The 25,547-nt window shown below is 42.7% G+C and overlaps 1 protein-coding gene across 1 annotated transcript in view; it reads right to left on the bottom strand.

The window, feature by feature from the left end:
• trappc8 (trafficking protein particle complex subunit 8) overlaps nt 1–25,547 on the bottom strand; it is a 91,607-nt gene that overhangs the window by 16,414 nt on the left and 49,646 nt on the right. The window contains 8 exon segments of the mRNA XM_079506029.1: nt 11,579–11,680; nt 13,709–13,711; nt 13,713–13,769; nt 13,771–13,905; nt 15,749–15,807; nt 16,593–16,661; nt 18,681–18,777; nt 20,862–21,033. Coding sequence (XP_079362155.1) covers nt 11,579–11,680; nt 13,709–13,711; nt 13,713–13,769; nt 13,771–13,905; nt 15,749–15,807; nt 16,593–16,661; nt 18,681–18,777; nt 20,862–21,033 — 694 coding nt within the window.

Below are 25,547 nucleotides of genomic sequence, written 5' to 3' on the forward strand. Positions count from 1 at the left end.
GCTGCAACGTGGGGGGAGTGAACTGAGACGCATGTTCCTTCCTGTGCTGAACGGAGGCATACGTCACTGTCACACGTGCACCGTAATATGGATGTTTTCCACAGTTCAAACAGAAGGGCTGTATATACACTATGTACGATCGGACATGCAACCAGTGTCACTTTCGTCGCCGGCTAAAACTATGACCAAAATGTTCGTCGACCGCACTTCTTTCAGTGACGAATACAAAATAAAAACTAAACTAAAGACATTCAATTTCACATATAAAATCCCAGCTTATAAGCATTTTAAACGAGCGAGATATGTAATGTATTGTTATTTACCTCATTATATACGGTATTAGATTCGGCAGAGCTCCGGGTTCTGGTCAGTGAGAATAGGCTTATGCACACAGAATAACTCTTCCTACTTCCGGACCCTTCCCTACTTCCTACTGGATGTTACTGACGATACTAACAAGTAAGACGCGCGAACGCGGGAAGTGAACGCAGCTCGTAAATTGCAAAAACAACAATTAGAATAAATTACGTAATTTTTTAAGGTTTTTTTTAAGTTCTCTTTTTTTTGTGTTTAAGATTTTTTTTTAAGTTAAGTTTTTTCTTTTAAAGTTTTTCCTTTTTAAGTTTTTTTTTTAAGTTAAGTTTTTCCTTTTAAAGTTTTTCCTTCCTGCGTGCGTGCGTGCATGTGTGTGTGTGTGTGTGTGTGCGTGCATGTGTGTGTGTGTTTTTGTGTGTGATACAGCTGCGCCCTCTGGTGGTGGGCGGGTGGTGTTACAGCGTGACACACAGACAGACACACAGACATGATCTGCTGGGTCTCATAGTAAATGCTCACTGCGTTCGCAATCACTGCGTTCGCAATCACTGCGTTCGCAATTAAGGCTCTGTTCCATTTAGTCTACAGTGGTTCTCAAACTTTTTCATTTGAAGGGCCCCCATAACTCTGAGAGTGTACGAATGGAACCAAGTGACCATTTGGAACCCAACCTTGACACTTTGAGACCCACTGGTATAGCAGAGTGTTTCCAGTGAGCCAACATGCACAATAGCAGCACCCTGTCTCTGTTTGACCAGAATGGAACAGAGCCTTCATTAGTATCATTAACACTGACTCTGTTAGACCAGAATGGAACAGAGCCATCATTAACACTGACTCTGTTTGACCAGAATGGAACAGAGCCTTCATTAGTATCATTAACACTGACTCTGTTTGACCAGAATGGAACAGAACCTTCATTAGTATCATTAACACTGACTCCATTTGACCAAAATGGAACAGAGCCTTCATTAGTATCATTGCTAACAGTAGGAAGAGTTATTCCGTGTGCATAGAGCCTTTACCAGCTGCAGATGTGATGGGAATATTAACATGGAGCCAGAGTTAATGGTCAGAGAGGGATGATCTTCTGTCAAACCAGGGTCAGGAGATGACACGGGACAAGTGACAGCATGCCAATGTCAATATAAAGCATGCATGTGTGCACGCACATGCACACACAAGCACGCACACATTTGCATTACTAGTGTGGCGCCGTCTAGCCCTCTCGGGACGTAAAAAGTGGGGGGACAATATTCGAGATCGAGAGTTGAGAATAGAGAGCAACTGCAGTTAATTCAATTCAACTTTATTAGCAGACTCAGGTCCATAGGGATACACGTTACTGCACGTAGGGTTGGCTATATGGCCAGAATGATCATTGCTCCGAGAGGCAAGCATGCAGCGGCAGCCAATACACAACAACGATTGCGCAACAAAATGGGAGCGGTGCTAGAGAGAGACCACCAGCGCCGAAGAATAAATATTATAGAGCAGTCATTCAGAGAATTTCAGACCCAAATGACCCCCTCTCCGGCGCCTATGATTGTGATTGTGATGATTATGATTGCGCTAAATAGCCAATCCTCAGAGTGAGAGTGAGCCCCCCCCCCTGCTCACTCTCACTCTAAGGATTGGCTATTTAGCGCACACTGTTTACCTTTTACAGCGGGGATGAAAATGATCCTCTTAAAGTGAACGCAGGCGCTGGCACAGGTTAACTACACTAATGCTAACACCTAGTGGCACAGAACTAATTAATCCATTGAGACCTGGAACGCATCCATGTCACGTTAGCGTTAGCGTTTTAAACATTGTTATAATTTAGCTATTGAAAAATAGCAGATCTACAAGCTCATAGCGCGCCACCGAGTGGCGCGCTATGAACTTGTAGGTCTGCTATTTTTGAAAAATCGTTAAAATGTGCCTCAAATCTTTCCGAAAATTGTCATGATTTAGAAAACTTTTTTTTTTAAATTTCGACGTCAGGCCTGAATGGGTTAAAAACGAATTAATTAAAACGGTAACAAAAATAAAACAAAACCATTCAGGTGTGTAACCAGCCAGCAACTCAAGCAGTGCAGTAGACCCACACAGACCTGCACATGAAATATATAGTACAGTGCAGTAGACCCACACAGACCTGCACATGAAATATATAGTACAGTGCAGTAGACCCACACAGACCTGCACATGAAATATATAGTACAGTGCAGTAGACCCACACAGACCTGCACATGAAATATATAGTACAGTGCAGTAGACCCACACAGACCTGCACATGAAATATATAGTACAGTGCAGTAGACCCACACAGACCTGCACATGAAATATATAGTACAGTGCAGTAGACCCACACAGACCTGCACATGAAATATATAGTACAGTGCAGTAGACCCACACAGACCTGCACATGAAATATATAGTACAGTGCAGTAGACCCACACAGACCTGCACATGAAATATATAGTACAGTGCAGTAGACCCACACAGACCTGCACATGAAATATATAGTACAGTGCAGTAGACCCATACAGACCTGCACATGAAATATATAGTACAGTGCAGTAGACCCACACAGACCTGCACATGAAATATATAGTACAGTGCAGTAGACCCACACAGACCTGCACATGAAATATATAGTACAGTGCAGTAGACCCACACAGACCTGCACATGAAATATATAGTACAGTGCAGTAGACCCACACAGACCTGCACATGAAATATATAGTACAGTGCAGTAGACCCACACAGACCTGCACATGAAATATATAGTACAGTGCCGTAGACCCACACAGACCTGCACATGAAATATATAGTACAGTGCAGTAGACCCACACAGACCTGCACATGAAATATATAGTACAGTGCAGTAGACCCACACAGACCTGCACATGAAATATATAGTACAGTGCAGTAGACCCACACAGACCTGCACATGAAATATATAGTACAGTGCAGTAGACCCACACAGACCTGCACATGAAATATATAGTACAGTGCAGTAGACCCACACAGACCTGCACATGAAATATATAGTACAGTGCCGTAGACCCACACAGACCTGCACATGAAATATATAGTACAGTGCAGTAGACCCACACAGACCTGCACATGAAATATATAGTACAGTGCAGTAGACCCACACAGACCTGCACATGAAATATATAGTACAGTGCAGTAGACCCACACAGACCTGCACATGAAATATATAGTACAGTGCAGTAGACCCACACAGACCTGCACATGAAATATATAGTACAGTGCAGTAGACCCACACAGACCTGCACATGAAATATATAGTACAGTGCAGTAGACCCACACAGACCTGCACATGAAATATATAGTACAGTGCAGTAGACCCACACAGACCTGCACATGAAATATATAGTACAGTGCAGTAGACCCACACAGACCTGCACATGAAATATATAGTACAGTGCAGTAGACCCACACAGACCTGCACATGAAATATATAGTACAGTGCAGTAGACCCACACAGACCTGCACATGAAATATATAGTACAGTGCAGTAGACCCACACAGACCTGCACATGAAATATATAGTACAGTGCAGTAGACCCACACAGACCTGCACATGAAATATATAGTACAGTGCAGTAGACCCACACAGACCTGCACATGAAATATATAGTACAGTGCAGTAGACCCACACAGACCTGCACATGAAATATATAGTACAGTGCAGTAGACCCACACAGACCTGCACATGAAATATATAGTACAGTGCAGTAGACCCACACAGACCTGCACATGAAATATATAGTACAGTGCAGTAGACCCACACAGACCTGCACATGAAATATATAGTACAGTGCAGTAGACCCACACAGACCTGCACATGAAATATATAGTACAGTGCAGTAGACCCACACAGACCTGCACATGAAATATATAGTACAGTGCAGTAGACCCACACAGACCTGCACATGAAATATATAGTACAGTGCAGTAGACCCACACAGACCTGCACATGAAATATATAGTACAGTGCAGTAGACCCATACAGACCTGCACATGAAATATATAGTACAGTGCAGTAGACCCACACAGACCTGCACATGAAATATATAGTACAGTGCAGTAGACCCACACAGACCTGCACATGAAATATATAGTACAGTGCAGTAGACCCACACAGACCTGCACATGAAATATATAGTACAGTGCAGTAGACCCACACAGACCTGCACATGAAATATATAGTACAGTGCAGTAGACCCACACAGACCTGCACATGAAATATATAGTACAGTGCAGTAGACCCACACAGACCTGCACATGAAATATATAGTACAGTGCAGTAGACCCACACAGACCTGCACATGAAATATATAGTACAGTGCAGTAGACCCACACAGACCTGCACATGAAATATATAGTACAGTGCAGTAGACCCACACAGACCTGCACATGAAATATATAGTACAGTGCAGTAGACCCACACAGACCTGCACATGAAATATATAGTACAGTGCAGTAGACCCACACAGACCTGCACATGAAATATATAGTACAGTGCAGTAGACCCACACAGACCTGCACATGAAATATATAGTACAGTGCAGTAGACCCACACAGACCTGCACATGAAATATATAGTACAGTGCAGTAGACCCACACAGACCTGCACATGAAATATATAGTACAGTGCAGTAGACCCACACAGACCTGCACATGAAATATATAGTACAGTGCAGTAGACCCACACAGACCTGCACATGAAATATATAGCCAATCTATAATACAGTTCATCTATAAGTTCATCTATAATACAATTATATACGTCACCCTTCACCTCCTATTCCATGATACTCGAAGCGAAAACATGGAGAAAAATAAATCAACCAATGCACCACTCTCACACTCCACCAGGGCCAGATCGGGGGTGTGGACTTTTTCAAACCAACACTACTCTCAGATCATGATACAGAGGACAAAATAAAATAGAATGTATTTCATTCTCCACCTCGTTCAGATCACAGTATTCACATATCCTATCCTCCTCAGCAACACCCCTATATCTTCCTGTTTCAATGTGTAATGGCAAAATGCCACAACGTATCTGTGCACAGTGACCTCCGACTTTTTTCTAGGTTAAACATAACATATTTTTCACATTTATAATCTTTTTTGAATAAACAATAACTTCTTATTTTTTGGCTTTTGCCAGATTTCTTCTTCCCAAGCTTGTACATATTTTACATGGGTTCTGTTATTAAACTCCTCCACATTCACAGTGATTCTTTGGAAGTACTGTTCTTCTAGACCTGTAATAAATAAATCCAATATTTCAGAGACCCAGACAGGTACAATAAAAGATTTGGAGATCCTTGAAAGGGAGTCCTTGAAATTAAAAGTTTTAATGAGAACTACCGACTGGTTTGAGTTTTGCAGCGTGCCGTACTATAGTCTGCGTGTGCACGGCCAACCTTGAACTTGATTTATCATAAAATGACAAGTAAATGAGGCCATGGGTAGTATAGTGTTCTGTTCCTGGCTGCCAAGCATTCTCTGCACAAAGAGAAGACTCAATGACGAATGGATATCATGTCATATTAACCGCTAGTCATTTTTCTAACCCATTAAGATCTGAGACCAGATTCTACAAAATGTCGACAAAATATTTTTTGGGCCCGAGAGGCAAAATCTCAAATCAAATGGTGGTCCGTGGCTCAAAAAGAAATAATGGACCTTGATATGAAAAAGGTTACAAAGCACTGAAGAAAGTGCATTAACCCATTTTGGGCGGGAACCCAATTTGGTGTTGTAAACATTATGTTATAATTTAGCTATTGAAAAATAGCAGATCTACAAGCTCATAACGCGCCACCGAGTGGCGCGCTAGGAGCTTGTAGGTCTGCTATTTTTGAAAAATCGTGAAAATATTTATTTCAGAAAACTGAAGGATTTAGAATAACCTTTTTAAATTTTGAGGTCAGGCCTAAATGGGTTAATTTAGAAGAGAAAAAAGGTGTCTGGTGGAAGTACACTATGTGATCATTGTGGGAACAGGCCGTCTTGTCTCCTAATAGGGACACCAGTCTGTCTAATAGGGCCACCAGGTACAGGGACATGTCACGGTACACATGACAACTTAAAAATGCCTTTTGAAAATGTCATAATTTGTGGGTAAGACCACTTTTGTAGAGGTTTGGGTTGTGTAGTTACCTTGCCATGATGTAACTCCAAATGTGGACAAGAAATCAAAAATAATTTCTCCAGTGATTAGAAATTGATAATTCAAAATATGCTCCTCATTGACTTACATTGTACGCTGAAACAGCTCTCAAAGTCACTCTTTTAGTACGTAAACAAACACAAACAAAGTTGTTTCAGACAATATGGAGCAACACCAAAACTCATGTGGTTTTATTTTTTCATAAAAATGTTAACTTCCTGTTGATTTGTCCATTTTTATTCAGAAGAAAACCCGGACTGGATCCATGGATCCGGATCCAGATCTTCATATAGTAAAATCAACAGGAAGTTACCATTTTTATGAAGAAATAAGTTTTGGTGTTGCTCTATATTGTCTGAAACAACTTTGTTTGTGTTTGTTTACGTACTAAAAGAGTGACTTTGAGAGCTGTTTCAGCGTACAATGTAAGTCAATGAGGAGCATATTTTGAATTATCAATTTCTAATCACTGGAGAAATTATTTTTGATTTCTTGTCCACATTTGGAGTTACATCATGGCAAGGTAACTACACAACCCAAACCTCTACAAAAGTGGTCTTACCCTTTAACAAAAAAAAAGGAAAAAAAATCATTGACGTCTTTCTGCGTTTAGCCACTGCCAGCCTTTTTTCGTTATAACTTACTTTTTCAACATGTGTTGCGTTTAGCATTTTATTTTTATTTTTGAGTGGTGCAAACCACTCCAATAACCAGCTTTGTCTGTATGTACCTGTGTATGTGTGTATCTGTACGTGGGGCCACGTACAGATGAGCATGGTTGCTATGGTTAGTGTGTGACGTAGTGTGTGAACAGTTGCACCACTCAGTTCACACGGGTGTGATTTTTAATTTTTTATCAGCTTGCAGAGCTGATCCAGAGTGTAGAGTAGGACACGCTTTGATCTCGCCGCAAAGCGGGTACCTATGGGCTATAGATCCAAACGTTGCTCCTATGGCGACTTACTGACGAGCGTAGTGGACACTTTTTCATGATTGGCTGCCTCTAAGCCAATGGGACACGGTTGGCTGCCTCTAAGCCAATGGGACACTTATTGGAGATCGCTTGCATCTTTTAAAACAGAAAACTCAAGAGAAATCCACCTTTCAGCAGGCCCAAGGAAGAGGAAATGATCCTTCCCCCTTAACCCATTTTGGGCGGGAACCCCTTTTGGTGTTTTAAACATTGTTATAATTTAGCTATTGAAAAATAGCAGATCTACAAGCTCGTAGCGCGCCACCGAGTGGCGCGCTACGAGCTTGTAGGTCTGCTATTTTTGAAAAATCGTGAAAATATGTAAGATTTAGAAGATTTTTTTTTTATTTCGAGGTCATGGGTTAAAGGAGAGTTCTGCACACATTCTTTTTTTTGACTGAATTCTGATGATAATGTATGTATGAAGTATGAACCCCTGTTTGTGGTGAGAAAATAAAATACTGTATATACAGGGTGCTTTAACCCATTTAGAGCTGAGGCCGATTCTACAAAATGTCCTCTAAATCCCGATAGTTTTCTCAAAAACCCCTATGTTTCTATGCGGTGCTCAACCTTTTTCATGTCAAGGACCCCCAGAATTATCTGTGTTTCACCGCAGACCTCCATCTGAAAATATGTTGTTCCAGTGATCCCCCCAGAAGCAAAGTTTTGAGTTAAAAACGCTCGCTCTGAAAGAATACTGTATATATTCTTCCACCTGTGTTTGTTTTTCCACCATCACAGAAAGACAGACAGACTCACTCTAGCTCTCTGTCCAAATTTTAATGACGTTGTTTTTTATTTATTTTTTGGTATTTCAAACAGCCAGAAATGAGTAAAACGCTCCCCCCAAAAAATTAGTCTCTGTGACACATCTAGGGGCCACAATCTGCATTCAAAGATGTTCCTAGAAGCTTTGTCATTGGTCGAAAAAAACCCGGTCGCAATGACTAACCAATCAGGAAGCAGACAGGCAAATCGACCAATGACAAAGCTTCTAGGAAAATCTTTGAATGCAGATTGCGGCCCCTAGATGTGTCACGGAGACTACATTTTTTTAGAGCGTTCTACCCATTGCTGGCTGTCTGAATACCAAAAAAAGAAAAGAAAAAAAGGTCATTAAAATGTTGACATATTATTGCTTATAGCAGCTTTAAGTCAACTCATTTGGAAACACAGGTGAAAAAGAAACAGGAGTGTATGTCTGTCAGAGGATAATTTGTCTAATTAAACAAGGATATTGGATATTGATCCTAGCTGTCTAGTTGAGCAAATAACGGCGGCTCGTAATGAGGAGTTATTTCATGTTCACACAGTTATCCAGCTGGCTGAGTAGTAATCCTCCTCGTAATGAGGAGTTATTTCATGTTCACACAGTTATCCAGCTGGCTGAGTAGTAATCCTCCTCGTAATGAGGAGTTATTTCATGTTCACACAGTTATCCAGCTGGCTGAGTACTAGTAATCCTCCTCGTAATGAGGAGTTATTTCATGTTCACACAGTTATCCAGCTGGCTGAGTAGTAATCCTCCTCGTAATGAGGAGTTATTTCATGTTCACACAGTTATCCAGCTGGCTGAGTAGTAATCCTCCTCGTAATGAGGAGTTATTTCATGTTCACACAGTTATCCAGCTGGCTGAGTAGTAATCCTCCTCGTAATGAGGAGTTATTTCATGTTCACACAGTTATCCAGCTGGCTGAGTAGTAATCCCATCTCAAGGTCACAGTTATCCAGCTGGCTGAGTAGTAATCCCATCTCAAGGTCACAGTTATCCAGCTGGCTGAGTAGTAATCCCATCTCAAGGACCAACCTACAATTCTACCCGGAGGCGGGTGGCAAAGCCTTCATCCAATCAGGATGAGAGGGGCCTTCCTCCAATCATGATCGAGTGGGGGCGGGCCTTGGTGCACATTCTGTTGGCCTGTTGCACTTCTCCCCACTGTAGAGCGTGCATGTGCACATTTTGTTACCGGGCGGACTGGGTGGTTTTCCAAATCACTCAAATCACTGAATGCTCCTTTAACTTTTCCCCCGTGGTTATATTTGGCTCATTGTGTCGTTTGAACAAAAGACAATGTATTGAACTGTACATAATGATACCGTTCTGTCGGGTGGAAACCCCATATGAACTGTACATAATGATACCGTTCTGTCGGGTGGAAACCCCATATGAACTGTACATAATGATACCGTTCTGTCGGGTGGAAACCTCATATGAACTGTACATAATGATACCGTTCTGTCGGGTGGAAACCTCATATGAACTGTACATAATGATACCGTTCTGTCGGGTGGAAACCTCATATGAACTGTACATAATGATACCGTTCTGTCGGGTGGAAACCTCATATGAACTGTACATAATGATACCGTTCTGTCGGGTGGAAACCTCATATGAACTGTACATAATGATACCGTTCTGTCGGGTGGAAACCTCATATGTCCAAAATTGTTACTTTTCAGGAATTCAAATTTAAAAGCTCAAAGGCGTGCAGATATGCAACTCTTTGATGCTTCTGTGTGACGCTGTAGTATAATCAAGTAGGTGTTCATTTACGAACAAATAAATACAGAGATAATAGTCCGGCAGCCGACAGGCTTCTTTTGTTTAAAGTGGGAAATTTGGTATATAGTCTTTTTTTATTGGCATAAAATATTGTCTATATACATACATTCACGAATCCACTTGCTGACCGGCTGTTACTATTGGGCAATTCTTTTATAGGGGTTTCTTGTGACCCTACCATTAAAGGAGAATTCCATGCTAGAAGGCTTTCTTACCTTTATTTGTAGTTTTTACGTCCCAAACAAAGAGGTCCAGGTGTTATTATTGGCTACTTCCCCTAATATAAGCCCTCAATGGGGGTTGGGTTTTTGTGCTAATTCGCTTATTTCCATCGAAAAAGTAGTAAAGTGTGCCGCTTGGGATACTATTTACATTATGAAGAGAGGATATATACAAAAAACATTGATTTTTGAGCGATGGAAATAAGCGAATTAGCACAACACCCCATAGCTCCATTCAATTTAATGCAATTCATTGAGGGCTTATGGTAGGGTAAATAGCCAATAATGCGCTTTTGCACACAATAACACCTGGACCTCTTTGGTGGGGACGTAACAACTACAAATAAAGGTAAGAAAGCCTTCTAGTATGGAATTCTCCTTTAACATCCTATGGCAGGCAAAATTGTCAAAAATGTAAAAAATGTCAAACTTCCTTATGCTTTAAGTAGCATGTGACATGTCAAACTAGGGGGTTTTCATAATTCTGAATCCATTCCAAGCATTAGTTTTGCACAAAAAACACTCCGTGGGCTAAAAACTACCATAGACGTCATGACAAATGTGATGAGGTCAGCACATTTTGGGCACATTCGGGCAAGTGGCTGTGGCTGTTGTCTGGCGCAACATGCCCAGCACGGAAAACACACGTCAGTGGGCAAAGTTAAATCGCTGTCTGCCTTCTTTCAAAATGCATGTTTTGTGTGCGTATCTCTCTCTCAGATCGCACTGCACACACACACACACACACAGCGTTAGACGCTGGCGGGTCGAGCTGGCTGGTACTACAAGTGTGCCTATGTGTGTGCGTGTGTGTTCCTGTGTGTGCGCGCACGTGCGTGCGTGCGAAAATATTTAGGACGACCGCCGAGCCGATTCTACTCTATGGCTCCGAGACATGGACACGTTCAAAGAAATTAGAGAAACGGCTGGATCGACTTCTCTAATATATGGCAACCTTCCCCGTGTTTCTTCACTAGTTCCAGAAGAACACAATTTTCCGGCCACTGCTACAGAGCTGATCATGAGCTTATATCTTCCCTTCTTCTCTGGAGTCCTGCCTCAAAGCAGACCTGAGGTAGAAAACTGTCGTTCCTTGATGTCATCGCTAGGGACACATGCAGCAGTAAGCAGGAACTGGGGATGGCAATGAAGGACCGGGAAGTCTGGTGTGGTATTGTGAAATCCATGATCTCGCAGTCAAACAATTATGATGATGTGTGTGCTCCTGTGTGTGTGTGTGTGTGTGTGTGTGCGTGCACGTGTGCCTATGTCTGTGTGTGTGTGTGTGCGTTCATACCTCTTTCTGAGAGAGTGAGCAGGCCTCTTTGCCGATGGTCTGTAGAGCCACATGAAGCTGTCCTTCTAGAATGAGCTGTTTGTTGTCCTCCACCACGTACGCCTGGAGACACACACGACAAGAGTTCTGACTGAGCATACGCCTGGAGACGCACACACACGAAGACAAGCGTTCTGACTGAGCATACGCCTGGACACACACACAGACAAGCGTTCTGACTGAGCATACGCCTGGAGATGCACACACACAGACAAGCGTTCTGACAGAGCATACGCCTGGACACACACACACACACACACACACAGAGACAAGCGTTCTGACTGAGCATACGCCTGGACACACACAGAGACAAGAGTTCTGACTGAGCATACGCCTGGACACACAGAGACAAGCGTTCTGCTGAGCATACGCCTGGACACACACAGAGACAGTTCCGACACCTAATCTGCACTGCCAGCAATGCGAGTGAGAGAATGATGAAATCTCATTAGAATATTTTTTTTTCAATGACTGTCCTGGTGTACCGCGAGCGACAACGTGCTGTGCAGCGACATCGTCCAACCCTCCTATATTTGCTCGCAGAGTCTCTATTTGAGAGAGGTTTCGTGGCACTAGATCTACACGCTACTATTGATTGGTTCAGGCTATGTCGCAACGCAATGGCCGACACTCAGGACAGTTTTCCGCACGATATCGCTGTCGGAACGCTAGCTCCCTGCCTGTGCAGATGACGTGCGACACTGGACACACACAGAGACAAGCATTCTGACGGAGGGAACACATGTGGGGCACCGTCCTTTTTGTGCTGGACTTGTTTTTTTAACCTTCTACTCTACTGTATGATTGATTACAGTATGTGTTTTTAACCATGTAGCACTCTGGGATTACTTGTGAATGAAAAGTGCAATAGAAATACAATTCATTATTTATATTACTCTCTTCTTACTGGCCTACCGCATGCACACTTAAGCCTCTCAAATTGATCCTTCAACCAGCCAAAATTCTCACATGTCTCCCCACTTCTCTGCTCCCTCTATTGGCTCCTGGTCACTGCCCGCACAGAGTACAAAACTCTGATGCTGGCCTTCAAAGCAACCAAAGGTATGGCACTCCTATATCTTGCAAGTCTGATCGGACCCTACAAACCCTCCCACGTGCTCAGATCAGCCAACGCAGGGAAGCTTGAAGTACATTCACTAAAAACGCTGGGACAACACTCCACACATCCCAAACTCTTCTCCCTTCTGGCTCCAAAACTATGGAATGAACTTCCCATTGCAATCAGAACTGCAGACTCGCTCCCAATCTTCCACCGTAGTCTGAAAACCCACCTCTTCAGAATCCATCTTAGCCCGTAGCTATTTCAAAAGCACTTGCCCTAGTCTCGACGACCTTACAGGCATATACATAGGCTCAACTTATGTAACTTAGATAGCAATCCAGGTCTGTGAACCGAAACTGAAAGACACCAATGTTAAATCTATCGGACCACATATCTAAGTCATCCCAAACATAAACCTTGCAACCGCGACTAGTGACACAGCCAAAATCGTCCGAAAACAACGCTTGTTTTGATAAGAATCGGAATCTGGGATTAGATTCCGAGGTATAAACATCTGAAAAAGGTAAACAAGACAAGGATGTAGCTTAGGGTCAGGGCCAATATAAAACGCCTTAAGACGTGTACAGACGTTCTGTAATCAGCTATGTTTGGAGGAAAGTGCAGCCATGAATCAAATCAAGATTATTTTTTATTCATACAGGCCTCATTACATCATCACGCAGCACGTTTCCGTTCAAAGGAAGTCATTCAAAAAAAATTATGGACTTTTGATATAAAAATACACAGAAATGGAAATGTTCAAGAGTTCAATGTTTTAGAGATTTTGACAGCTTTGGAGGTTGAGATGGGCACTAAAAAAAAGCTAATGAGTAGCATACAATTTGGGAAAGTGATAAAGGGGCTTCACAGTGGCGTGCATAAACTAGCGATCAATGCCCGTGTGCAAATTCAGCCCAATTGGTCCAGGCACTGAGATGCGAGCAGCGAGGACAGAGACAAATTTGTGACAGACATCTCTAAAGTTACAAGATATACACACAGAGCCTACAATCTCTCTTGGTCCTTACCTTCCCAGAGGACGATGATGTCCAGGTCCAGGTCGTTACACTTCCTGACCACGGCGGCGACATCGGCGCCCAACGCCGCCTCCGGCCACCGACTCCTGGCCTGCGGGGGCGCTAGATGCACGACCGCCCTCCTCGCCGCTGCCGCCGTGTAATGCCGGGAAGAAGAAATCTGCACACGGCGTGGAAGAGCTGATGATCTGAGGGAGAAGGACGACGCACGTTTAGCGTTGGACTAAATAAAGAGAAGGAGGCGGACGACGCACGTTTAGCGTTGGACTAAATAAAGAGAAGGAGACGGACGACGCACGTTTAGCGTTGGACTAAATAAAGAGAAGGAGGCGGACGACGCACGTTTAGCGTGGACTAAAGTAAAGAGAAGGAGACGGACGACGCACGTTTAGCGTTGGACTAAATAAAGAGAAGGAGACGGACGACGCACGGTTTAGCCGTTGGACTAAATAAAGAGAAGGAGGCGGACGACGCACGTTTAGCGTTGGACTAAAGACAAATAAAATCTCTCCACTGAAAATGTTTGTGTGACCAAGTTCAGACATGCTGAAGACATGCTGACTTCTATGGAATCCAAATGACTGAGAGCTTGAATCCATGCGTTGTCATCAGAAACAAACGCACTCACAAAGTAGTACATCATTAGTAGTCTTTCAAGGCTTTTAACCCATTTTGACCTGGGAACGATTCTACAAATGTCTTCTAAATCATGACAGTTTTCTGAAAACCCCATGTTTCTATGTCAGTGGTTCTCAAACATTTTCATGTCAAGGACCCCCAAGATTATATGTAATTGGCCAACCGACCCCCATCTGAAAATATGTTGTTCCAGGGACCTCTCAGAAGCAAAGATTTGAGTTAAAAACAGTGGCTCTGAAAGAATATATATTAAAGATTTGCGCCACATTTTAACGATTTTTCAAAAATAGCAGACCTACAAGCTTGTAGCGCGCCACTCTGTGGCGCGCTATGAGCTTGTAGATCTGCTATTTTTCAATAGCTAAATCATAACTTAATGTTTAAAACACCAGAAGGGGTTCCCGCCCAGAAGGGGTTAAAGCAGCAGCAGGCCTATATAATATTGGCCTTGCTTTGTCAGCGTATGAATGAACCGCATCAGAGGAAGTGACCTATATATATATATTCGTTTCCAACACATCATCAATTATGTAAATCACATCCTTTCGAGGCCCCATCATTAGTGCAATGAAAATATAACCTGTGGAACTCGTGAACGGGAGAGAAGCTGTTCTACATCAATTAACGTGCGTAACTTTTTAATGGGAGGTTAAAGGGGAAAACCACCCATTAACATGGTGAAACACATCTTGATGACATCATCAAGATGTGTTTCACCATGTTAATGATTTTTTTCAGACCTCTAGTTCTAGGAAACACAGAATGGGGGAACTTTTTTATTATTTCCACACAACAGCTCTAAGGTACATTAATGACATAGTAAAATGTTGAAAATGAGTGGAATGCCCCTTTAAGTGTTATACTTATAATGTATTAACATACAGAATATCGGTTATATTCATAACCAGAGACACACATAGTCACTTAACCCATTGAGACCTGGAACGCATCCATGTCACGTTAGCGTTTAACCACATTAACCATTAACCCATTTTGGGGCGGGAACCCCTTTTGGTGTTTTAAACATTGTTATAATTTAGCTATTGAAAAATAGCAGATCTACAAGCTCATAGCGCGCCACCGAGTGGCGCGCTATGAACTTGTAGGTCTGCTATTTTTGAAAAATCGTTAAAATGTGCCTCAAATCTTTCCGAAAATTGTCATGATTTAGAAAACTTTTTATTTTTTATTTCGACGTCAGGCCTGAATGGGTTAAGGAAGTGGTTGCACCACTTAAAAAGTGTTCTGGATAGCAGCTTTAAGTGTATATTGTTGCTTTTATGTTGATTTGACTTCTTACGCGTGCATTTCATTGAACACATTGAGAAAGCAGCTCATGAAAAAGACGTTCGGACAAAAAGACATCACTTCTTTTGTCTTGCTAAATCCTACCTGTTCCGTTCCCAGACTCAGGTCTGCAAAGGTGTATTTGTCTGTGGTGCCCGAGGTAGCTGGGGAATGAATGAGACAGAGAAAACAGATTTACAAACCCCATGTCACTACAACACATGTCTATCACACGAGGCTTTGTGCTTGGTGCACGGTTTAATAATCAATCCCTATTTTCAACACAACATTATAGGCATTGTTTTTAAACCCCCCCAAATCCCCAAATTAGTGAAAACGTGTCGCAGCGGAACACGTTGTGAGAGCTCGTCCATTGGCTATTTTCCGCAAAAGCTTTCCCACAAATACGAATGTTAGTTTAACCAATTTTGACCTGAGATCAGATTCTAAAAATATCTTCTACTGTACATCCTGACAGTTTTCTGAAAAAGCTATGTTTCTATGTCAGTGGTTCTTCGATTTTTCAAAAATAGCAGACCTACAAGCTCGTAGCGCGCGTGCTATGAGCTTGTAGATCTGCTATTTTTCAATAGCTAAAGCATAACATAATACTAACACCAAAAGGGGTTCCCGCCCAAAATGGGTAGTAGTAAATCGAATCGTTGATAAAACACGCTTCTCGATTATTTCATGAATAGAAAAAGTAATTGATAGAAATCACTAATAAAAATAATACTAGTAGTAAATAATGGCAGGCCGAGTACACTACCTTGGTGGGGGTTGCATTGCGTGGCCCTGAAACATAGTACACTACCTTGGTGGGGGTTGCATTGCGTGGCCCTGAAACATAGTACACTACCTTGGTGGGGGTTGCATTGCGTGGCCCTGAAACATAGTACACTACCTTGGTGGGGGTTGCATTGCGTGGCCCTGAAACATAGTACACTACCTTGGTGGGGGTTGCATTGTGTGGCCCTGAAACATAGCTTGGATTTTTCTCTGCTGCTCAGCTTCCAGTCTGTAGGAGAGGAAGAAAGGAGAGGAGGTTGAGTAGAGGGGGGGGGGGGGGGGGGGGCGTTCATGATGCTTCAAAAACCAAAAGAACTGTGCTTCAGGAGGCACTACTTCTTAAACATCCGTTCAGGTAACCTTTGTTTTTATATTGAAGCAATGAAAATCATTCCAAAGCGCTTTTGACAAAACCAGCTAACCAGTTTTGTAGCTATCATTTAGTCACAAGCTCTTGAAAATACTTAACCGCTGGCACTTTCAAAACATTTAAAAAATGTGAAAATAACAGATCTATAACTCATGCTGCTGTGAGCTTATAGACTGCCGATTTTCGCTAAGCTTTTGTGCCGCTCTATGATCTACACCAGTGGCTTTCAACCAGTGGTCCTGGAGGGGGTTCCAGGTGCTCCCCAGCTAACCAGTGGTCCTGGAGGGGGTTCCAGGTGCTCCCCAGCTAACCAGTGGTCCTGGAGGGGGTTCCAGGTGCTCCCCAGCTAACCAGTGGTCCTGGAGGGGGTTCCAGGTGCTCCCCAGCTAACCAGTGGTCCTGGAGGGGGTTCCAGGTGCTCCCCAGCTAACCAGTGGTCCTGGAGGGGGTTCCAGGTGCTCCCCAGCTAAACAGTGGTCCTGGAGGGGGTTCCAGGTGTTCCCCAGCTAAATTATTGTGAAACATCTGCATTACTTAATACAAGAAGTCTAAATAGAGAATGTATTGTTATTTTATTGTTATTTGGATCAATGTTTGCCTGTTATCTCTCCTAAATGGTACCACATCAATACAGCATGGAATTGTGGACACAATCTTATCCAACGATAACAAAATATTCTTTAGTTTTGGCGCAGAGGCTAAATCTCATCAAATGGTGGTCCGTGGCTCAAATGCCGAATAAATAATGGACTTCGACATAAAAAAAACCCCATCTATCCAAATACATATCCTTTTGGGGGTCTGGAAAAAGGCAGACAATGGCCCCTGGATAAAGGAAGCTTTTTCTATTTTCAGAGAGGCAGATCTCGCTTATATCTTTCAGAATATGCTTTGTCAATTGTCATTGTGTGCCCAGCTGAGAACTATTGAGGTACAGTAGGTCAGTTCTCAGCGGTGCCAGAAGAGAGTAGGTTATGTAATGCATGTGACCTGAATGATAATCAATAATCATCATGAAAATGATGATTGAGGGTTCCATTATTTGAGCTACTGCAACAACAAAAACCTGAGCTATTCTGGGAAGATGATGGTCAGAAGTTGGAGTGGTTATTTAGTCATGAAGTACGGCACAGTTTGTTTCTAGAGCCTGGAGTAGAAGACAATCTCATCTCTTCAAGTAGGTCCATGTCCGGTCTCCTGTTACAGGCCCAATGGTAGGGCATTCACTTCTAGTCATTTTTACTAGTTGACTAGTTGCCTAGTTTACTAGTCGACTAGTTGTTTAACTACCTATTATGTAAAAAATTAAATAAATTGTACATTGAAAAACTGTGTACATGGTGACTATAACTATAATCTACCTGATCTTGAGGCCTACAAAATCGGGAAAAAAATTAAAAAATTAAACTTTTTTTTCTTATCAACTAGTCAAGTAGTACCAACAAGGTCGACTAGTGGATTTACTAGTCGACTAGTAAACTAGTCGACTAGTTGCTTAATGCCCTACCCAATGGTGTATTTTATGTAATCTTCCATGAAAGAAGCTTGGGTGTTTTAGTTAGTTAGTTTAGTATTCATTTGGAAATTATTTGTGAACTGTCATGTGGGTTCATTGTTTATGTAAAATGTAAGTAAAAGAGTCCTGTAAGTCCATATATGGGCTGAGAAAAATCAATCAAATCAATCAATCAATCATGCTGTTGTACATGCTTGGCATGTATGCTTGGTCAGTCTCAGTGTCTTGTTGTACATGCTTGGCATGTATGCTTGGTCAGTCTCAGTGTCTTGTTGTACATGCTTGGCATGTACAACAAGACACTGAGACCGACCAAGCCACAGCCTCCAGTTTGGAGTGTTTTCTTTGTGAGAACATCAAACCTTTGTCCTCAGCGGGGTTGATGCACTTGTGAAGCCTCCAGTGTCTACTGCTGCTGGACACCTGGACAATGTGGAACTCACGGACACCTGCTTCACACTGACAGACAGACAGACAGACAGACAGACAGACAAAGATAAATTGACAAAGAAGTGGACAAAGACAAAAAGAAAGTGAAGTAGGAAACCACAGTCTTTTTTTGAGTGGTGCAAACCACTCCAACAACCAGCTTTGTTCGTATCCGTGTTTGTGTGTACCTGTACGTGGGGCCCAAAATAATGAGCATGGTTACTATGGTCACTGACATTACGTCAGACCACAGCTGATCAGGCTATATAAGACCTTGCACCACTCAGTTCACACGGGTGTGATTTTTGTGGTAACGTGCAGAGCAGTTGGGTGCTGCAGTGTCCCCTGACGTGTCCAGGTATTGTTATTTTCTCTGATGCAAGTTGTCCCTGCAGACTAGAGCACCAATGAGCCCTTCTACCTTCTACTTGCTTAACCCATTTAGGCCTGACGTCGAAATAAAAAAAAGACGTCAGACCTGAAAGAATATATACCTATTCAAAGATTTGTGCCGCATTTTTACGATTTTTCAAAAATAGCAGACCTACAAGTTCATAGCGCGCCACTCGGTGGCGCGCTATGAGCTTGTAGATCTGCTATTTTTCAATAGCTAAAGTATAGCAGAATGCTTGAAACACCAAAAGGGGTTTCCGCCCAAAATGGGTTAAATGCGCTGGAATATATGGCAGTCCTTGACACGAAAAAAGTTTGAGAACTACTGATTTAGAAGGCATCTTTTTAATTGGCCTCAGTTCTTAAGACTTATGGTGCCCAGGATTTATTTTTCAGAATAAAGGCGCTAGAGTGCCAAGCAGATGAGGGAGATTTAATTTACTCTGAAAACCCCCGCCTTTCATTTTCCCCCAAAAGGTGCAATGTTCCATTACTGTGTAAAACTGATCTCTTTAGAAGCGTTAAAGGACCACTTCACCACTTTTCAACCTTCTTTAGATAACAGGTCCTCACTAATAATCATGATAAAATGGCACCATTTTTTTCCTACTCAGTCTGTGTCTCATAGGAGGGCTGTGGGCAGTTCAGAAACCCGTCCACCAGTGACATCATCGTAAGGCAAGTTTTTGTAAACAAGATTTTTTTTTACAAAAATGTTTAGAATTTTATTATCATGAGAACGATGGCTTCCATTTTCGGATTGCAACTTTTCAGGACTAGAAAGCCTGCAGTTTCTATTAGCTTGGATTCCCCATCGATGATGTCACTGGTGGACGGGTTTCTGAACTGCCCACAGCCCTCCTATGAGACACAGACTTTATTTTTTATCCTTTATTTACCCAGAGTAGTAGCTGAGCACAAGTGCTCATTTTCAGCAACGCCCTGCAAAGACTGAGTAGAGAAAAATGGTGGTGTTCTATCATGAACATTAATGAGGACCAATTATATGAAGAGATGTTGAAAAGTGGTCCTTTAATATTCTAACCGAGATGCATTAAGTCAGAACTTAGGACAGAACATCATCGTTATGATCAATCTGCACGGAGGCAGCGTAGATTCAGACAAAATAAGGACGTTTGTCGGCCCGTAAACCAGGATGGCTGCGCGCGTGGCAAAACAGGTACGGGGCGGGCTGAGCAAGGCGTTGCCTAGAAACGGCCGCTGTCAAAAAAAATATTTTAGCGATTTTATAATAGATAATAAAGACGTGTCCCAGGCACACGGGACAGATTTATTTGATAGGACGTGTGGACACGTCCTGGGCATCATAAGTGTTAATGGGTTGAGTGTTTAACCCATTAAGACCTGAGACCAGATTCTACAAAACGTCTTCTAAATCATGACAGTTTTCTGATGTCAGTGGTTCTCAAACTATTTCATGTCAAGGACCCCAAAAATATATGTAATTGACCCCCATCTCCCCATTGACCCCCATCTCAAAAAAAGTTGTTTCAGGGACGCTGCAGAAGCAAAGATTTGAGTTAAAAACATTCGCTCTGAAATAATATATATTCAAAGATTTGCGCCACATTTTCACAATTCAAAAAGAAACATAGCAGATCTATGAGCTCATAGATCTGCTATTTTTCAACAGCTAAAGTATAACATAAGGCTTAAAACACCAAAAGGGGTTCCCGTCCTGAGTGGGTTGAGAGGCTCACCATGTTGATGTTCTCCACGTCGATGAAGACCAGCATGCTGCCGTTGGTCCGCTCTCCCGTCGTCCCCTCTCCCGCCGTCTCCTCGGGTGGAATGTTACTGCGACACGCCGTGGCGCGCACGCTCAGCGAGCGACTCGCACAGATGAACACCGTGTGACGCAACACACGATGGCTGTGTGACAGTGAGAGAGAGAGAGAGAGAGAGAGAGAGAGAGAGAGAGTGAAGGGGTTAGGACAGTGGGTCTAAAAACACTGTAATATCAAGGACCTCTACAACTCTGATGCTGTGTGTTCAACACCGGCAAGCTACAGGCTGCCATTCATTACCAATGGAAGCCAGTGACATGAGGATACAAAGCTACAGTACAACCAGTAAGACGCCCTAAAGGGCGAGGTAGCGCTGAAACAACAGAGCTTTTTAATATGGCACAGTTGAGAAGCAGGAGTTAAAACTATTAATCACCGTGTCAGTGAGGTCAGATGTAGAGTTGCTGGCCGGCTCCATACAGATCTAGTATGTCAAACCATGTATGGCTAGTATCCAGGGTCCCACTAGGTGGGTAGCACCATGTATGGCTAGTATCCAGGGTCCCACTAGGTGGGTAGCACCATGTATGGCTAGTATCCAGGGTCCCACTAGGTGGGTAGCACCTAGCATGCAATGGGAGCCAGGCATAGGCTCCCATTGTAACGAGCCTCCGTTTCATTTCCGGGTCATCAGGGAGGAGGGGCTGTTGTTGTGAGGAGTGATCATTAGCATTAGTGCATACCCTTTAGCTCTCGTCAGAAACGGTTACATGTCCGGAGCCATGCGAGACAAAGTCACAAATGAAATCCGATCATTGGATGCGCGACCGACGGCTCACCAGCGATCAAAGCTTTAGATACAGGGCTTTGAAAATCCTGCTTTTAATGGAGATAATCCCATAGCTGGTAGGGACGGAGGTGGAGCAACCGGCGCAGTGCTAAAAGGTAAATTGACGGTCGCCGGCACCGCTTTCATATATGGAGTATAGTTGGCACCTGCTGTACGCTAGCCTAGGGGGTCCGAATATGTTCGTAGATGGAGGAAAAATAATGAATCTGGTGTCAGTGAGGTCAGACTGGCCGGCTCCATATATGCAGATGGCTTCTCCGAGTATGGCTATCCAGGGTTTGATGAGGTCAGTGTCGTGATCTTCATATATGGAGATCCAGGTGATGATAGTCAGCTCGTCATATGGAGATCCATGTGCGGTGGCGCATTTCCTGTTCGTTCGTTGCATCACCCATGCCTCCATATATGGTTAAGCCTTGTGACGTCACACCTCGTGACATAAAGTGACATCATGGAGACCCTTAGATCTCCATATATGGTTTCAAGTCCAACCACTGTGGTTTCCGCGACAAGACTCAGTCTTGCAAACCAAGTTGGTATGGATCTCCATATGTGGAGCTGACTATCATCACCTGGATCTCCATATATGAAGATCATTGTAGGCATGAAGATACAAAGATACAAAGGGATACCGCCGTTCTTATAGTTCATTTACAGCCAAAATATAGGCAAATACTACTGTACACAGTAAACTTCCATGGATTCATTGTTCACACTGTCAGCCGTTTTGATATTACAGTAATGCAAAGATAGATGGTTCTCTGAACATTCCTTGTTTAAGAAGTGAATGATGAGACAAGTTGCACTTTGTGTGTTCCGGCTTTTAATTCACTCAAATCCTGTATGAGGTCCACCCCAGTGTTGATGTTAAAAAAATAGACTTTAGTGAACCTTTATGTAAAAAATCACACCCGTGTGAACTGAGTGGTGCAAGGTCTTATATAGCCTGATCAGCTGTGGTCTGACGTAATGTCAGTGACCATAGTAACCATGCTCATTCTTTTGGGTCCCACGTACAGGTACACACATACATAGACACATAGATACAGACAAAGCTGGTTGTTGGAGTGGTTTGCACCACTCAAAAAGAGACTTTAGTGAACCTATATATTATGTTAAAGCATGAACGTGGACACTACAGTACTCAGGCAATTTAGCAGATCATTACACCCATCTTCTGCATCCTGTTTAACCCCGACGTCGAAATAAATAAAAAAATCACGATTTTCCAAAATAGCAGACCTACAAGCTCGTAGCGCGCCACTCGGTGGCGCGCTATGAGCTTGTAGATCTGCTATTTTTCAATAGCTAAAGTATAACAAAATGCTTAGTTAAAACACCAAAAGGGGTTCCCGCCCAGAATGGGTTAATGCAGTACATTACATTCCCATCGACAATGAATGGACAATTTTACTTCATAGTGTAAACACAAACATTGTGTAACACAAACATTGATATATGTTGCATATATACAATGAGGACAAAAGACGGTGGAGGCAAATTCTGATTGGCCCAGAATGAGATGATGTATGATGATGATAAGAGCACCCCTCTCTTCACATGGGTGTGATTTTTATTTATTTCCAGTAGAATACATTTGCACAAAGCCAGCATATTTTTCCACTCCCATGTTAATTCACTCAAATCCTGTATGAGGTCCACCCCAGTGTTGATGTAAAAAAAAAGAGACTTTAGTGAACCTTTATGTAAAAAAAGACTTAGTGAACCTACTGTATATGAACCTATATATTATGTTAAAGCATGAACGTGGACACTACAGTACTCAGTCAATTTAGCAGATCATTACACCCATCTTCTGCATCCCGTTTAATGCAGTACCATTATGATCATCTTACGATGATAAGAGCACCCCTCTCTTCACATGGGTGTGATTTTTATTTATTTCCAGTAGAATACATTTGCACAAAGCCAGCATATTTTTCCACTCCCATGTTAATAGGGGTATTAAAGACTTGGAAAAGCATCCTTCTAAGGTACAAACTAAGGTGAACAGACAGTAGGCACTACAATGTACTGTAGGCCTTCAGAAAGACGCCGTTGTCCAGACGGACTTCTTATCAATTGCAAGGTGTGAATAAGCACAGCGAGCATGAACACTGGTCAACACACAAGAAAACAAACATGAACACTGGTCAACACAAGAAAACAAGCATGAACACTGGTCAACACACAAGAAAACAAGCATGAACACTGGTCAACACACAAGAAAACGTGTAACCTAATTAACCCATTTAGGCCTGACGTCGAAATAAGAAAAACGTTCGCTCTGAAAGAATATATATTCAAAGATTTGTGCCGCATTTTTACGATTTTTCAAACATATCAGACCTACAAGTTCATAGCGCGCCACCGAGTGGCGCGCTATGAACTTGTATGTTTGGAAAAAAAAGCTTGTAATGTAACAAAATGTAACATTTTGAGAAGCACTGCTCTAAAGCCATTCCCCATTCGCAGTGCTGACTAAACCTGTCCATCTATCTAAATAACATTCTGGTATATCTATACATCCATCCATCTTCAACCGCTTATCCGGAGTCGGATAGCGCAAGACTTCCTTCTCCAATTAGTAACTTCATCCTGGGGGATCGCGAGGCGTTCCAAGGCCATACAGCATGGGACAGACAGGCTTCTACCCATTCAGTGTCATCCATCAAACAAGAATTGGCTTTAACCAATTTAGGCCTGACCTCAACATTTTAAAATAATCTTCTAAATCCTCCAGTTTTCTGAATTAATTATTTTCACGATTTTTCAAAAATAGCAGACCTACAAGCTACAATTATGTTATAATTTAGCTATTTTTCAATAGCTAAATTATAACAATGTTTAAAACACCAAAAGGGGTTCCCGCCCAAAATGGGTTAAAGGAAGTCACCATCAAAGGAAACGAGAAGCACACAGTCAAAGAAACAAAAATAAATGTTGCCATAAAAGGTCCATAGACTTGGCCACACACGTGACGCCACGGGCGGAACACCTGGCGTTGGAGGGGCTAGAGCCCCTCAAAAAGCACTGCTGCGGTGCAGATACTCTGGTACAGTGGTCTTCAACCAGTGGTCCTTGAGGGGGTTCCAGGTGGTCCCCAGCTAAATGGACAGTTGGTAACCAAATGGATCTTTAACTAGTTAAATTATTGTTAAACATCTGCATTACTTCATTTACAAGAAGTCTACACAATTAGAGAATGTAGAAGAATTGTTATTTTTATATTTTATGTTTGCCAAAAGCATGGAAATGTAGAAAAATATCGTATCCAACGACAACAAATTATTCATTAGTTTTGGGTCTGAGAGGCTAAATGCAGAATAAATAATGGGCCTTGAAATGAAAAGGGTTGAAAACCACTGCTCTAGTACATTGCTCAATTATAAAACATGGGACTGGTACTGTACTGTGACTGTCCAAGGCCGGTTGGGACTGTACTGTCTGTCCACGGCCAATTGGGACTGTACTGTCTGTCCACGGCCGGTTGGGACTGTACTGTCTGTCCAAGGCCGGTTGGGACTGTACTGTCTGTCCAAGGCCGGTTGGGACTGTACTGTCTGTCCAAGGCCGGTTGGGACTGTACTGTCTGTCCACGGCCGGTTGGGACTGTACTGTCTGTCCACGGCCGGTTGGGACTGTACTGTCTGTCCACGGCCGGTTGGGACTGTACTGTCTGTCCACGGCCGGTTGGGACTGTACTGTGACTGTCCAATGCCGGTTGGGACTGTACTGTGACTGTCTAAGGCCGGTTGGGACTGTACTGTGACTGTCTAAGGCCGGTTGGGACTGTACTGTGACTGTCC

This window comes from Electrona antarctica, assembly GCF_951216825.1.
Source record: "Electrona antarctica genome assembly, chromosome: 7".
Classification (NCBI taxonomy): Eukaryota; Metazoa; Chordata; class Actinopteri; order Myctophiformes; family Myctophidae; genus Electrona; species Electrona antarctica.